This window comes from Cucumis sativus, chromosome 5, assembly GCF_000004075.3.
Source record: "Cucumis sativus cultivar 9930 chromosome 5, Cucumber_9930_V3, whole genome shotgun sequence".
Taxonomy (NCBI): domain Eukaryota; kingdom Viridiplantae; phylum Streptophyta; class Magnoliopsida; order Cucurbitales; family Cucurbitaceae; genus Cucumis; species Cucumis sativus.
This window is the reverse complement of record NC_026659.2, coordinates 9,384,279-9,402,115: the sequence shown is the minus strand read 5'-3', so window position 1 is coordinate 9,402,115 and position 17,837 is coordinate 9,384,279. Positions and strand designations below refer to the sequence as shown.

The following is a 17,837-nucleotide window of genomic DNA, read 5'->3' as shown; positions in this document are numbered from 1 at the left end:
AGTGGCGGTGATGGATCGGGCGTCCTCCGGAGATGGCCTTCTTCGCATTTTGAGATGGCTTCTTCGTGTGAGTCCTTTTTGATTTGGGAAAAATATTGATTTGAGGAAACATCTTAATTAACCTTAATATTAATTTTCATGTATCTTCTATGAAATCAAATAACTGTAAAAAAAAGTATTATCCGAAATATTTGCATTATCCCGCCAAAAATGCGTTTTTCACCTTTTGTGACAATTTTTTTTCCTCCCTAGATTTTGCGATATAAAAAATAATTGTCGTAGTAGAGAGTTTTTCTTGTAGTGAAGTTTCATTTCGATTGATATATAGGCGTGTAGGGTTTGAGATTTATTTTAGGGTTTTATTTTTTAAAAAGAAATTAGTGAACGAATATATAACAAAATCAAACATAAAATGCATGCACGGATATGGATCATATAATAGGATAAAACAAACCCTAGTATTTTACATGTCATAACTTAATTTTGGAATTAGGTTATAGCGAAATTTTGGGGTTGCGTGACACACCAATATTCGCATTTCTTTACGTTCATATAGTATCATACAACCTCTCTCGCTTGGTTCTCATCGGCAAAAAAGAAACAAATTAATATATTTAACAAAAGCAATGAATTTGGAAATTACTAAAAGTTAAATCAAGCTCAAAATATAAAAACTAAAAGTGCAACGTTTTAGAACTCCTAAGAATCAAATAGAAACCATATCTTCATTTGTTTTCATAAAGTACTAGAAACGAGCGATAAGGAATATGAGACAACGTAAATTCGTTGGACTTAGAATCATAATAATATAGTTTCTGTGTTTTTGAGATGATAATATTGCAAACAAACTCACTTGGCGTACCAGTGTATCTCAACAAGCTGGTTGACAAACATAACATAATTCCTCGCTAAAAATTTAGTATGTGATAATTTTTTTGTAAAAAATTAAAATATACTTTTTTTATTTGGTTAAAAAAATGGGAGTTATAAGATTAGGTGCAACCTTAGTTGCCCAAAACAAAATATATCGATACAACACACTTATTCAAATTAAGATTAACTTTTTGTTTATCAATTGTAAGGTAGACAGAGAGTAAATCATTAAAATCTTCATAAAGATAATTGGTGCCTTCGAAATATTTTCGAATTAATGAAATAAATTTTATTTGTGAGATTATTAACCATTAATCACTAATTCCACCGCAATCAGACACACTTAATCTACACTAAAACAAAAATTGTGACATAACATTCCATTCTCGCATAGCATAAAAAGAGAAACAATGATGTTTTTTATTGCTCATAATCAACTACATTCAAAAGCATGAATCTACATTTACATCAAAACAAAAAATGTGTTAAAATATGAAATAATAGGCTTTTAAGCCAATGGTTTTATTATTCGTATATGGTATGTTTATCTTGAGAAGTCAATCAGTAATAGGAGTATAATAGAAGTCAAATACAACACATTTACATAAAAAATTAAGTACTCTTTATCAAAACCAAAATCGAATTGAGGATGAAACAGTATTCATGGCGATACTATCGAAAAACGATGACTCACGATGACACACTGCCACGCTTCCCTTGATCACCTCACATTTTTTTGACTAATTTAACTTCCTCTTATGGCTTAAAATGCCTTTCACGTTAAAGCCCTACCAATGTGGAAGATCTCATTTGTAGTTTACAAAATTGCCATTACACAAATTATATCTTTGACATTTTCAACCGATTTTTTTTAGTTGTAAATATAACAAATAGAAACACATACATATATAGACCTAGACCTAGTAATAGGAGTATACATTGTCATATTTACTTTTCATAATTTTACTATACGCTTAAATCAGTAAACCTGGAAGTGATCTCTATTGTAATTGTTTATTTATTTATTTTCGATAGAACACGATCCTTTACTTAATTTGCCGAGTTATTATTCGACACCAAGAGTTTTATTAGTATAAAACACATGGCTCAACTGACATCTGATATGTGTTAGCGATCATGACGTTTATGACTTGAATCACTGCACCTGCAACATATTCTCTCCAATTACTAATTTAATATCAAATCAATTAGTATAAAATGAGATAGTTGATGTCACAATTAGTATAAAAAGATATTATATTCGATCAAGGACTCGTGACCTTAAATAGGCTTTATATTTTGGATTAAGTTGAAAATCACCCACATTGAAAATATAATTTTGTTAAAGAAATCAACAATGAATTATCGAATTACAAAAAACGTGTGGAGAAATCGACGTACATATCTATTTGTGGTTTACTAACAGTGTCATAGCTACATCTACGAGATAGAGAAGACACATGTTTTGGAGAAAATCTTTTCTTAGTACAAATTAAATTGTGCCTCTATACTTTGTTGTTCGTAGCACCACATGTAACAAATTCAAGGCATTTTATCAATTTGTATATCTTTCAATTACTTTACTTTCACAATCCAATTGATGTATGGTAGAAAAAGCTAGCTCATGTAGTTATGATCTAATATGATGATTAAGTTAGAAATTAAGTATCTAGCCCTTTCAACGTTTGTTATTTTATATACATTTTTCATTTTATTATAACTAATAATTTTCACTCTTTTATAAAAAAACCTCCTCCTCCATAAAAATATAAAAATAAACTTATTAAAAGTTATTTTATTAAAATAAACTTATTGAAAATTTTCCTCCCTTCCCTTCTCGTTTTATCTCCCTCTTTCTCTCCACCAAACCTTCACATCGTTTTCTCCATCTCCATCGGCCGCGGCTCACAACTCTTCATCTCTCCACCGATTGTCGACATAATCCACGACTCTCCATCTCCACGACACTCTCTCCATTTTCGGATGGCCAACCACATAGACTCTAACCCACAACACTCCATCTCTACACCAGTTGCAACCCACAACCAGACTCTCTATCTCCACCGACCACCGACCACCGACCGTCGACCTTCAACCCCCACAACTCTCCATCTCGTGCAATTCTCTCCATTTTGGAGTTCTTTTGCTTGTTTACTTATTTGATCAATTAGTTATTTTGTTTTTCTCATTTTGAATTCACTACAAGAAATTTATGATTCAATGGCAAAGTTTTAGTGGCGCAAGTTATTTTTGTTAGTAAAAGTTCGTTTGTAAAGAAGCAAAAAAAATGTCACAAAAAATTATTATTAGTGTCACATTTTTAATCCACGTCACTAAAAGAATTAGTAACACACATAAATAATGTAATTAAAATCTATATAGTTTTAGAAACAAACTTAAATGTTGCTGAAAAACTTCAAACTTTCACCCTTACTTTCAATTTCCCTAAACTTTTTTTAAAGAAATTGTTAAATATATATTCTCTTTGTATCTTCCCCTTTCTCTCCTCAAGAAAACTCTTCCCAAAACCCCTACCTTTTAAAAACTTTCTTTTATAAAAATACCTTTTCTTTTTTTAATTTCTCCCTCTTTTCCCCTTCCCTAAAATTCCCCCACTTTTCCAATCTCCCTTTCCCCCCACCCACCCCCGATTTCATCTTAACCATGCCACTTAACCATGCCATTGTTGGGAATGATAAGATAATTCGCTTGGCAAATGGGTTTGTACAGCTTAATGATTTGAGCTTTAGTGACAATTCAAGTTGGACCAAAACTAAGAAGTTTAGATTGGGAGTGAAATTTGTGGATGACGAAATCAAAACTAAGTTTCCAAGAATTGAGGGAGCTATCTCCGAACCTTTTAGAGTGATGGATCAGCGTGGTGAAGGTATGCCTTTTTTTTTTCTCAAATGCAAAGTTCTTTTTAAGTGAAAATATCATTCTCTGGAGATCCCTTTTTGAGACTTATTTTATATTTTTATATATCTTAGTCCTTCCAATGGCCGTATTTCATTCAGATTCCCTTTAGTCCTTATATTTTTAGATCAAAGTTGGTGAATATATTCAAACCTTTTTTTGTTTTCTGTTTATTATGATGCATAAGGGTACAAGAAACACCACCCTCCAAGTAGGGGAGATAAAATCTGGCGATTAGAAGGAATTGCCAAAAATGGTGCATATCTCCAACGCTTGTCCTCCAACGAAATAAAAAATGTGGATGATTTTTTGAAGACTTATAAACAAAAGGGTTCTACTTACCTGAAACAGGTATACGTATGACAAAAGATAATAATAATTCGAAGTTGTTAATTTCACATAACCATTTTATGCAGTTTTGTATATGCAGCTACTTGGTGAGAAAGTCTCTATCGGCGAACAGAAGAAGAAGAGAGGAAAAGGAGGGTGGGCGGCGGCTGGGTAGAAAAGAAAAGAAAACTGAAAGAAGGAGCAGAGGGGGTTTGCGCGCGGGAGGAAGAAGGAAGGAAAAAAAAATTCTTTTCTTTTCTTTTTTCTATTTACCTTTTCTCTTATTTAATATAATAACTAATAATAATAATAATAATAAATATATAGTATTATTATTATTATAACATTTCTAATCCCCTTTCTCCCTTAACTTCTTTTCTAAAAAAAAAAAATCTTCAAATTAAAATGCAATTTAATTTAAAAGTAAGATACCTTAGAGTTCGGGGTGTTATAATAATACTAAATTATTGGTCATTTTTTGTTGTGTAACTATTGGTTGGAGAGTTTATTTTGTTGATGAATATGTTTTATTGAAATGAATGTACGTAATGAAAAAAACAGAAAATGGAACATTTTGTATATTAAATATATTAATAAATGCTATACATGATGTTAAATATATGTCAAGTATACTATCGTACTTAAATCACATATACAATTTTACTTTGACGGATAAATAGCGTCAAGTATACTATCTTACTTGACGAGTAAATAGTATCAAGTATATTATCTTACTTGACATGTAAATAGTGTCAAGCATATGATCTTACTTGACATGTAAATAATATCAAGAATACGATCCTACTTGACGTGCAAAACTCGTCAAGTATAGGACTCTACTTGACACGTAAAAGGTGTCATGTATATAACCTCACTTGACACGTAAAAGGTGTCATGTATATAACCTCACTTGACACGTAAAAGGTGTCATGTATATAACCTCACTTGACACATAATAAGCGTCAAGTGTGATAGATTACTTGACGTTAATACAATGTCAAGTAAATGTATACTTGACGATTTTCTAGTGTATAGTAATGTGACTATACTTAGCAGTCCATTACTTGACGCTTTTAAAAACGTCAAGTAAGCCAATTTTGGTAGTAGTGATTTCAAATTGAGAATATAAATTTTCAAATTGATAATAAATATAAACACTATGTGATCATGACGTGGTCGCGAGACTAACTTCAGAATTTGCAGTTTCAAGAAGTTATCTAAAGAGATACAAATTTAAGCTTTTACCTTAGTTTATTTACAATTTTCCCTAATTGTTTTCCATTTTCAAAATTCTATATATTTCTTGTCTTTTATTTACACTTAAGACCTAAATGTTTTGCTTATTGAATTTTTTTCTTTGATGGTTTTTGTGATATATTGATGGTTCTTTGTAGGAAAAACATCACCCTCGTAGTTTTACTTTTATAGGAATGGTTCCTTAGATTCTTGTCAACATGTTTATGTATGCTTCCTTGATAGTGACTTCTAGATTCTTCCTTTGTAGTTAGCTCAACATGAAGGGATTTCTTCAAAACAATTACTAGCTAGATGCAACTAGAGTGGCTAAAAGCTGAGATTCTCGAGATACTTTTAGCTACTGTAGTTGTCAATCTAGCTGGAACAAAGGATTTGGATATATTGATCTTCAAAACTAATTTCCTTCAGGTTTTTTATTGTTTATTTGTCATGAGATTATTGGTGTTCTATTTTTCAATGTTTGTCTGTTTTGTAGGTTTAATCATGATCTAAGGTCAGTTGCCAATATTATACAAACTTCACATATATGGTTCATATGTTTAATTGATCTTAAGCAAAATATTATTTTCTTTTTTCTTTATTTCTTGGTGACAGGTGTTTGCTATCATTTGTGATTGTGTATTCTACCATGGTGGTGACTCCTGAAGAATATCTTTCGTTTGACTCCATAGTAAGTAACTATAATTTTGCTGGCACATCATGCCAAATATTTTCATTCATGCATCCTATCTTCTTTATGATTTTTAGGTTGAATTATAACATTTGTATAACGTGAAACAATTTATCTTGTAGGATCTAGCTAAACATGAAAAAGTTTGGGGATTGCATTCCGGGACAAGGATTATAAAAATGGTCATAATTGAGTACTACTCAAAGGTGCTTTCTACGCTCTTAACTTCATAGCTTTGATATATTGTTACAATATGGATAACATAACGACTAATTCTCAAAGTCGTTGAAATTCAGGATTTTGTTTTTTGTTCATGTCAATGCATGGTTAACATTATGACCATTTTTGAAACTGCATCTAATATCAATGATGTCAGTTCCTTCTGGTAACTTCAACCCAACTAGTATCACAATGTAAAATTGGGTTTTTTACCTCCCACTTGTTCTTCCTGTGAAATCATGCTCATAAAAGTTACTCATTTGTTTACTTTCTCAGGGGTATCGCTATAAAAAGAAGATTTTTCAGAAGGTAAGCACTTTGTTTGCCTTTGGGCCTGTATAATCGATGATGATGTTTTCGATTGTAGTATTGCCCATTAAAAGTCACATAGATAAAAGTCACGATTACAACTTAAAACATGGGTAGAGTTGTCAAATGAACTATAATCACTAGAAGAAAATTTGTCTACTATGACAGTTATATATCTCACAAAATGAATGGGAAAATAAAAAACTATCACAAAATAGAAAATTTCGCGTCTTTGGCGGGAAAAGACGGAATTTTTTGAAAAACACTTTTCGCGACAGTTATTTAATGTCATAGAATGTTACCATTAAAAAATTTATTATTTTATATTTAAAAAATTAAAATTACATATTTGTATTTTTAAAAAAACACAATTTCCCCTTCTAATTTTTTCCCAAAATTTTTTCCCAATTTCTTCCTCCCATCCGCGCTCGTTCTCCCCTAAATTACCCCCATTCCTTCCGTCCGCGTTTCTCCCTATTCCGGTCATCTTAAGTCCCGTCACCACCACTGCCCCCTCCTGCCCGTCTGTCCAAATCTCCTCCTCCTCGCCACCACTACCCCCGTCTTCTCCAAACCTCTGCAACCAACCTAAAGCTTCAAATTGTGGACGTCGGTCGTCACCCCTTAGCCAGTAAGCTTCTCTTCCTTATCTCTTTCTCTCCCAATTTCAGTCATTAATCGTTGAATTTTCATTATATGACCTTAATTCGTTCTTGCAACTACATGAGATTATTTTGTGAGTTTGAGTTATGCCTAATTTCTGTTTTCTAATTGTTGATTTCTCTTGAATTTTAATTTCTGGCAGTGTACTGTGTTACAATCTAAAATTTGTCTAATTACTTGTACAATGTAAAACAAACTACTTATACAAACCTACCCTAATCAGCTAACTAAAGACAAACTATTGTTATAATTAATTGTCAACTAATTCCCTTCATCATTCATCATGTTTGTAAAGGAAATTGTCCTTCAATTGAGTGTAAAACTTGAAATAACAAAGGTTTTATGCTAATTGGGGGTTGTTGAACCCAGTCCAGAAGTTTCCTTCAAGATGGTTCCATCACTAAGCTGGTAATGAGACAACCTTTTAAATTAATGTAACAAATTCCATTAGTTTTCATCATGCCATTCGAGTGGTTCGTTTAATAGCGACCAAAGTCTTTAAAACTGTCAAAGTCGACAAAATCCAATAGGGGAGGTCTAAATTGACTCAAGTCTTAAGAGAATGTTTCATGGTATTTGAGTGTTAATAGGTGGATTTGTTTCTCTAAATCTTAAGTATAATGTTTCTTTCTCAATGATTGTTTACGAGGAACATTTGATTTTGGGCATTTCTTTTCATATAGCACATTTTTGTTATAAATTCAAAAGTTTGATCTTTCATTAGAAGGAGAAAAATCAGCATCATATTTAGATAAGAATTTGATGAACTCTGATATATAGATGTGAGAAATTATGGGTGGATTGAAATGCGGAACAATACCGCTCATGTATTTGGTTTTGAAATTTAGAGGATCATTGGAGTTATGAAGTATTCTTTAGTATACTTTTAAGACTAAGCTAAAATCCAGCTATTAGGACTAAGTTTGATGTTGACTACAATAATTTCTTCGTATATATAGTTACGATATTTTCTTTAGTATATATATTTTTGATGTTGATTATCTATTTTGGAAAATATACTTTTGTGTGTCTATGTGTGACGCTTTTTCCTACCACAATCGTTTCCAATACAGCTAGAAAATTCCTAAATGGTATGAAATAAATTATTAAGTACTTTGAGGATTATCTACCGTTCTGAAACTTTGAGTTTTAAAAGTTGTTGCCCATAATCTCTTTTGTAATCAGGTTTATTTCGAGGCCAACTTAGACCTCTAAACAATGGACAAGTCATGAATGACCCAAAATAGGATGTCAAGAGAATATGATTTAGGAGTCGAAAGGTTCATTAAATTTGGGTTGAGTCATGCCAAAGGTCTTAATTCAATTAGATGTTCATGTTTGAATTGCGGCAATCGTTTACTTAAGGATGTCTCAAAAGTTCGGTATCATTTGTATGCCAATAGAATTGATAAGAGTTACAAGGTATGGTTCTAGCATGGTGAAGAATTGAACTCAGATAAACGTTACCAACACGATGGAAAATACAGTGGATGAAACTGATGAAAATGACGATTTATTATATACAATTAATATGGTTCAATCTGTTCAAGAACAATCTTGTAATGCATCAAATACCTTCGACACTATGTTTGATGACGTGAAGAAACCCTTATACCCAGGATGTAAGAAATTCACAAAGTTATCAGCCCTCGTGAGATTGTATAACCTGAAGGTTAGGTATGGTTGAACTAACACTAGCTTCTCTGAATTGTTGTCCATAATAAGTGATCTATTACCTGATAACAATGAAATTCCATGTTCTTTGTACGAAGCGAAGAAAACACTTGGTGCCCTAGGACTGAGTTACCAAAAAATTGATGCATGCCCTAATGATTGTTGCTTGTACAGAAAAGAATATGAAAAGATGACCAAGTGCCCTAAGTGTGGTTTGTCAAGGTGAAATATCGCTAAGAACTCAAAAAAGGAAAAAGTGGTGTGGTTGCTAAGCAGATGTCGTACTTTCCAATAATTCCAAGATTTATAAGAATGTTCAAGAGATCTGAAAATGCTAAGAACTTGCGTTGGCATGCGATAGATAGACAAGTTGATGGTATTTTGAGACACCCGGCTGACACTCCATCATGGAGGTTGATAGACCACATGTGGCCAACCTTTGGGTTAGAACCGAGAAATCTCCGTTTGGGTTTGTTTACTGATAGAATTAACCCATTTGGAGATATGTTGACGATGTACATTTGTTGGCCCATCATCACTACAATATACAACCTTCCACCATGGTTGTGTATGAGAAGAAAACAATTGATGTTGACAATGTTAATATCAGGTCCAAAGCAACCGGGATACGATATCAATACGTACTTAGCACCTTTAATTGATGACCTACAAATGTTGTGGACAGATGGAGTTCGTTGTTTCGATGCATATAAGGAAGAATATTTCACACTGCGGGCTGTCTTATTGTGGACCATCAACGATTTTTCAGCATACGGTAATCTATGCGGTTTTAGTGTGAAAGGATATAAGGCTTGTCCAATATGTGGAGAGGAGACTACTTCAATAAGATTGCAACATGGAAAAAGAATGTCATACATGGGACACATGAAGTATTTGCCAAGACATCATCCATACAGATTACAAAAAAAAAAAAAAATTAATGGGAAGCAAGAGCATGAAATTCCTCCACAACCCTCGTCGAGGGAGGCCATGTACCTTAAGATGAAAGACATGATATTTTCATGTGGGAAGAAGTGTGGGAAGATCATGCATAATGAAGGTGACAATGACTATTGGAAAAGAAGACCTGATTTTTTTCAACTACCATATTGGAAACACTTGCATGTTCGACACTGTTTAGACATAATGCATATTGAAAAAAATGTATGCATGAACATAGTGGGCACCTTACTTGATATACCAGGAAAAAGTAAGGATGAGATGAATACTAGACTTGACTTGGTTGAAATGAAAATTAGACAAGAATTGGCACCAATGTTTACTGGTAATAGAACTTATATCCCTGCGGCATGTTATACACTGTCAAAAGAAGAGAATTATCGGTTTTGCAAGACTTTGTCAGAAATTAAAGTTCCAGAAGGTTATTCAGCAAATATTAGTAGTCGTGTCTCTTTGGATGACTTAAAACTGACCGGCCTTAAGTCGCACGACTGTCATGTTTTAATGCAACAACTGCTTCCAATTGCAATACGTTCAGTCCTACGAAGAATGTGAGGTACACTAAAAACCCACAAACTGTCGTCTCCCCGTTGAAGTCGAAACCGGCCGAACGCCCAAACTCCATCTGCAAGGTTGCCGACTGTTCATGTCGTCTGATCTCTTCTCCTCGTTCCGTACTGCCGCGAGTCATCCCGAATTGTCGTGACCCTCTGTCGTCGTTCGTCCCAATTCGTGAAGTCGCCGGATCGGTTCTACAGCTTGTGTGATTTTTTTATTCGTACACGCTGCAACTTTTACCTTGTCGTGTGTTGCCAAAATTGTTGTTGGTAAGGATGAATTGGGGATTTAATTTTTTTTGGCTATTGATAAATTATATTGTTGGATCTAATTGCTTGGAGAAACACTTCATCCTTAAGGTACTAATTGAGGTTAGTGAGCGGATACTTGGGTTGTAATAGGTTGAGTTGGATTTGTCTCCCCATTTGAGGTGGTAAGTGACAACTCACTTTTGGTTGAGTTGGATAGATTATTTGAAGATGCTAACATTCTATTTATTTATGTTTAGGATTTGATTATTGGAATTAGTTTGATCAAGGATTTTGCATAAAATCAAGGTAAGGATTCCTACTATTGGACTCAACGATGAAATTGAGATGTATTTTCTGCATGGACCCGCTAAACTGGGATGGACTGACTGATATGAAAATCTTATATTTAATTGCCTGTCTAGCTGTACGAAATTTTGTTGAACTGAAATGAACTGATTGATACATATACTTGGTTGGTTATGACGATAGAATTGATTAAGTTATGGTTTGTTGGTTGTTATGTTAGGGCATAGGTAATGTCCTATAATTGATGAACTAATCTGAATTGACTGAAGTAAGAAGAGCGATGCTTGGGTGTAAATTTATTCATTGAAGAATCGTTATAATAATGTTGACTAGGTGTTGGATTGCATAAATTGACTGTAAACGTGTTGAACTCAGAGAATTAAATAGTGGTAACTTGAACTGCAAGAATTTGATTGATTGATTAAAAATGTTAGATTGTGACTGAGGGGACATTGTTAACTTTATCTATAGGGTAGTGTACCTTGCAGGTGTCCTACGGGATCACCACCTGTTGTGCATTCTTCGGAAGCACTAGACTGATATGTGTTTTTTTACAGAACACTAGACTGATATGTACGTCCCTCGAGGCGTTAGACTGATTATGTGTATCCTACGGGATCACAAGACTGTGACTGTGCAAGGTACCCCGATAGGAAGTTAACAGTTTATTTTTCCCCTAACGGGACCAATAGTTGGTCTCTTACTGAGTATGTTTATACTCACCCTTTTATGTTTAACTTTTCGGGCAAAGGTAACAAAGGTGGCAAACCGACGAGTGGCCGGAAGGAAGCGTGATCGCCATAGGGGACATTTTAAATTCGCTTCCGCTTGATGATTTATGTTTTTGTTTGTTTTCGTACTTGAGACTGTGTAGAAAATTTGAGGTTTAACTGTATCCAAAAATCAGAAAATCATAAGTTTTTTTTTCTTGAAAGTTTTGGTTATTTTAAACAGGGCCCAAACACAAATTTTGTTTTCTTGAGTTTTTAAATTTAATTGAATTTGGTACTTTGTGTAAACTCAAGTCTTTGTGTTAATTTAACGACTTTGACTTAGTTAGAAAAGTTGGGTCGTTACAGTTGGTATCAGAGCCTAAGTTTTAGGTTCTATAGACTGAACGATGTAAGTCTGTGTTTTGTGTCCCTATGGCTAATGCGACTCTTCGCCTCTCGTCAGGTATGCTTTATGCTTATATGTATTGTTTATTTGCATGACTTTGCCTAAGTTAAACTAGACTGTATGATGTACCTTATGATTAAGACTATTAAAAGAGAGTTGTTGGTGGATAATAGGAATTATGCCGCCAAAGAAAGGTGTTCGTAGAGGAGGTCGTGGAGGCCGGGGTAGAGGAGCAGTTCGTAATCAACCTGTTGAGGGTCAAGCTGAACAGTAAATTCCTACTGCACCAGTGACTCACACCGAGTTGGCTGCACTATTTACTCACATGGAGCCTTTTCACGGAGCTTATGACTGCTATAGCTTAGAACCCGCAGGCACCCGTAGTTCCGCCTACACCAGTAGTTCCATTTGCACCAGTGGTTCCCCCTGTACCAGCAGCTCCACCTGCACCAGCAGCCCCTCCTGCATAGGGATTGGTTGCACAACAGCCACAGATACTACCGAACCAGCTTTCTGCGAGGCGAAACACTTGAGAGACTTTAGGAAATATGACCCTCAGACGTTTGATGGGTCACTAGAGGATCCCAACAAAGCTGAGTTGTGGTTGTCCTCTGTGGACACCATATTTAATTACATGAGGTGTCTAGAGGAGCATAGGGTTCAGTGTGCTGCTTTTCTTATGAGGGATAGGTTTAACTGATCTTAGGCGTGTAGGTTTCGAGAATTATTTTATGGTTTTATTTTCAAAAGAGAAATTAGTGAACGAATATATAACAAAAATCCAACATAAAATGCATGCATGGATATTGATCATATAATACGATAAACCAAACCCTAGCATTTTACACTATTAGGTACAAACTTTTGAATTAACGAAATAAAATTTATTTGTGAGATTATTAACCATTAATCACTAATTCCACCGCAAACAGACACACTTAATCTACACTAAAACAAAAATTGTGACAAAACATTTTATTCTCGAATAGCATAAAGAGAGAAACAATGATGTTTTTTTATTGCTCATGATCAACTACATTCAAAAGCATGAATCTACATTTACATTAAAACAAAAAATGTGTTTAAAAATGAAATAATAGGCTTTTAAGCCAATGGTTTTCTTATTCGTATATGGTATTTTTATCTTGAAAAGTCAATCACGGTTCTTTTCTCCTCTCACCATACTTCATATTCCTTTTGTTAGCATCACTACTTCATGCAAGTTTGATAACATCCTTTATAACAACTCTCTGATTTTTCCAGGTCTGCCAATTTCATAAAGAAAAAAAGAACAATTAAAAGAAGGATAATCAATTAAACTAGAGAAAATTATTAAAGTAAGCAACCAAATTTTAGTATACTAAACTCTCAATGATTGTGAGTTTTGATCTAGATAAGAAGTTTGTATATGAATACTACTCTAATTGAATGTTAGTCATGACTAGGATAACCTCTAATGACATTTCATGCTCAATGCATGTAAGCAAACAATGTCTTTCCAACGAATTATCCTCATTATGAAAATGTTTGCCAACATTACTATTAGTGCGTAAAATACAAAAGAAATATCAAAATTAACACCAATAAACCTAAAATCTCTTTTTTTTTATATAAAAATAGAAAGGATAGTGTCAATCAGAGAGTCGAGCAGAATATCTCAACTAGAATGTGACATTCATAGATATGGTCAAAACAACTATGTGAAAGGGGCAATATTATAGAAGCTAATAAAAGAAAAAAACCAGAGCAAAGATCTCTCAGAATAGCATTTAGATGAGACATCAGAAACCAAAAAAAACTTAAAGATTAAAATAGGTATATTAACTTGTCAGACAATGTAAAAGAATAAAATAGGTACTCCAAGAGTACTAGAAATTAACTCACTCGGTTTTGCAGGGTGGAAATTTGGCTGCAGAGAGAAGCGGCACAACCAAGGTTGCAAAATTGACGAGCAGCATCCTCGGGGTTGGCATTCGTAGCGGAATTCGTAATGGTTGATGTGGATCCTCCACCACATAAGCTAAGGAAAATCAAGCAAATTACAAATGATTTCATTTTTTCTCAATTTAAATTTCTTCTTTATGTTTTTTCTTCTTTTTGTTATGGTTCAAATGTATATATGGTTAAGCGCTTGATTTTATAGAAAATAAGATTGAGTAAAATTAACTATAGAGAGAAAAATAAAATTAAGTACTCTTCGTCAAAACCACAAATAGAATTGAGGATGAAACAATATTCATGGCGATACTATCGAAAAACGAATGACTCACGATGACACACTGCCACGCTCCTTGATCACCTCACATTCTTTTGACTAATTTAACTTCCTCTTATGGCTTAAAATGTCTTTCACGTTAAAGCCCTACCAATGTGGAAGATCTCATTTGTAGTTTACAAAATTGCCATTACACAAATTATATCTTTGACATTTTCAACCGATTTTTTTAGTTGTAAATATAACAAATAGAAACACATACATATTATGACCTAGACCTAGTAATAGAAGTATACATTGTTATATTTACTTTTCATAATTTTACTATACGCTTAAATCAATAAACCTGGAAGTGATCTCTATTGTAATTGTTTATTTATTTATTTTTTGAATAGAACATGATCCTTTACTTAATTTGCCGAGTTATTATTCGACACCAAGGTTTTATTAGTATAAAACACATGGCTCAACTGACATCTGATATGTGTTAGCGATCATGACGTTTATGACTTGAATCACTGCACCTGCAACATATTCTCTCCAATTACTAATTTAATATCAAATCAATTAGTATAAAATGAGATAGTTGATGTCACAATTAGTATAAAAAGATATTATATTCGATCAAGGACTCGTGACCTTAAATAGGCTTTATATTTTGGATTAAGTTGAAAATCACCCACATTGAAAATATAATTTTGTTAAAGAAATCAACAATGAATTATCGAATTACAAAAAACGTGTGGAGAAATCGACGTACATATCTATTTGTGGTTTACTAACAGTGTCATAGCTACATCTACGAGATAGAGAAGACACATGTTTTGGAGAAAATCTTTTCTTAGTACAAATTAAATTGTGCCTCTATACTTTGTTGTTCGTAGCACCACATGTAACAAATTCAAGGCATTTTATCAATTTGTATATCTTTCAATTACTTTACTTTCACAATCCAATTGATGTATGGTAGAAAAAGCTAGCTCATGTAGTTATGATCTAATATGATGATTAAGTTAGAAATTAAGTATCTAGCCCTTTCAACGTTTGTTATTTTATATACATTTTTCATTTTATTATAACTAATAATTTTCACTCTTTTATAAAAAAACCTCCTCCTCCATAAAAATATAAAAATAAACTTATTAAAAGTTATTTTATTAAAATAAACTTATTGAAAATTTTCCTCCCTTCCCTTCTCGTTTTATCTCCCTCTTTCTCTCCACCAAACCTTCACATCGTTTTCTCCATCTCCATCGGCCGCGGCTCACAACTCTTCATCTCTCCACCGATTGTCGACATAATCCACGACTCTCCATCTCCACGACACTCTCTCCATTTTCGGATGGCCAACCACATAGACTCTAACCCACAACACTCCATCTCTACACCAGTTGCAACCCACAACCATGACTCTCTATCTCCACCGACCACCGACCACCGACCGTCGACCTTCAACCCCCACAACTCTCCATCTCCGTGCAATTCTCTCCATTTTGGAGTTCTTTTGCTTGTTTACTTATTTGATCAATTAGTTATTTTGTTTTTCTCATTTTGAATTCACTACAAGAAATTTATGATTCAATGGCAAAGTTTTAGTGGCGCAAGTTATTTTTGTTAGTAAAAGTTCGTTTGTAAAGAAGCAAAAAAAAATGTCACAAAAAATTATTATTAGTGTCACATTTTTAATCCACGTCACTAAAAGAATTAGTAACACACATAAATAATGTAATTAAAATCTATATAGTTTTAGAAACAAACTTAAATGTTGCTGAAAAACTTCAAACTTTCACCCTTACTTTCAATTTCCCTAAACTTTTTTTAAAGAAATTGTTAAATATATATTCTCTTTGTATCTTCCCCTTTCTCTCCTCAAGAAAACTCTTCCCAAAACCCCTACCTTTTAAAAACTTTCTTTTATAAAAATACCTTTTCTTTTTTTAATTTCTCCCTCTTTTCCCCCTTCCCTAAAATTCCCCCACTTTTCCAATCTCCCTTTCCCCCCACCCACCCCGATTTCATCTTAACCATGCCACTTAACCATGCCATTGTTGGGAATGATAAGATAATTCGCTTGGCAAATGGGTTTGTACAGCTTAATGATTTGAGCTTTAGTGACAATTCAAGTTGGACCAAAACTAAGAAGTTTAGATTGGGAGTGAAATTTGTGGATGACGAAATCAAAACTAAGTTTCCAAGAATTGAGGAGCTATCTCCGAACCTTTTAGAGTGATGGATCAGCGTGGTGAAGGTATGCCTTTTTTTTTTCTCAAATGCAAAGTTCTTTTTAAGTGAAAATATCATTCTCTGGAGATCCCTTTTTGAGACTTATTTTATATTTTTATATATATCTTAGTCCTTCCAATGGCCGTATTTCATTCAGATTCCCTTTAGTCCTTATATTTTTAGATCAAAGTTGGTGAATATATTCAAACCTTTTTTTGTTTTCTGTTTATTATGATGCATAAGGGTACAAGAAACACCACCCTCCAAGTAGGGGAGATAAAATCTGGCGATTAGAAGGAATTGCCAAAAATGGTGCATATCTCCAACGCTTGTCCTCCAACGAAATAAAAAATGTGGATGATTTTTTGAAGACTTATAAACAAAAGGGTTCTACTTACCTGAAACAGGTATACGTATGACAAAAGATAATAATAATTCGAAGTTGTTAATTTCACATAACCATTTTATGCAGTTTTGTATATGCAGCTACTTGGTGAGAAAGTCTCTATCGGCGAACAGAAGAAGAAGAGAGGAAAAGGAGGGTGGGCGGCGGCTGGGTAGAAAAGAAAAGAAAACTGAAAGAAGGAGCAGAGGGGGTTTGCGCGCGGGAGGAAGAAGGAAGGAAAAAAAAAATTCTTTTCTTTTCTTTTTTCTATTTACCTTTTCTCTTATTTAATATAATAACTAATAATAATAATAATAATAAATATATAGTATTATTATTATTATAACATTTCTAATCCCCTTTCTCCCTTAACTTCTTTTCTAAAAAAAAAAAATCTTCAAATTAAAATGCAATTTAATTTAAAAGTAAGATACCTTAGAGTTCGGGGTGTTATAATAATACTAAATTATTGGTCATTTTTTGTTGTGTAACTATTGGTTGGAGAGTTTATTTTGTTGATGAATATGTTTTATTGAAATGAATGTACGTAATGAAAAAAACAGAAAATGGAACATTTTGTATATTAAATATATTAATAAATGCTATACATGATGTTAAATATATGTCAAGTATACTATCGTACTTAAATCACATATACAATTTTACTTTGACGGATAAATAGCGTCAAGTATACTATCTTACTTGACGAGTAAATAGTATCAAGTATATTATCTTACTTGACATGTAAATAGTGTCAAGCATATGATCTTACTTGACATGTAAATAATATCAAGAATACGATCCTACTTGACGTGCAAAACTCGTCAAGTATAGGACTCTACTTGACACGTAAAAGGTGTCATGTATATAACCTCACTTGACACGTAAAAGGTGTCATGTATGTCGTCA

General features: G+C 33.3%; 2 protein-coding genes and 1 long non-coding RNA gene across 3 annotated transcripts; 2 read left to right on the top strand and 1 right to left on the bottom strand.

The window, feature by feature from the left end:
* Nucleotides 1–3,494: 3,494 nt before the first annotated feature.
* LOC116404100 (calmodulin-binding protein 60 A-like) lies at nt 3,495–4,329 on the top strand. The gene is made up of 3 exons (XM_031886314.1): nt 3,495–3,760; nt 3,977–4,140; nt 4,220–4,329. The coding sequence occupies exons 1-3, from the start codon at nt 3,538–3,540 to the stop codon at nt 4,292–4,294; spliced, it is 462 nt and encodes a 153-aa protein (XP_031742174.1). The 5' UTR covers nt 3,495–3,537; the 3' UTR covers nt 4,295–4,329.
* An 8,720-nt stretch (nt 4,330–13,049) lies between these two features.
* LOC116404080 lies at nt 13,050–14,304 on the bottom strand. The gene is made up of 2 exons (XR_004217020.1): nt 13,990–14,304; nt 13,050–13,370 (listed from the first exon to the last, which is right to left on the bottom strand). It is a non-coding gene; the product is annotated as an uncharacterized LOC116404080 (long non-coding RNA).
* Nucleotides 14,305–16,529: 2,225 nt separating this feature from the next.
* Nucleotides 16,530–17,139, top strand: LOC116404114 (calmodulin-binding protein 60 A-like). The gene is made up of 3 exons (XM_031886351.1): nt 16,530–16,568; nt 16,787–16,950; nt 17,030–17,139. Exons 1-3 carry the CDS (start codon nt 16,550–16,552, stop codon nt 17,102–17,104), a joined length of 258 nt encoding a protein of 85 aa, XP_031742211.1. The 5' UTR covers nt 16,530–16,549; the 3' UTR covers nt 17,105–17,139.
* The last annotated feature ends 698 nt before the right edge of the window (nt 17,140–17,837 follow it).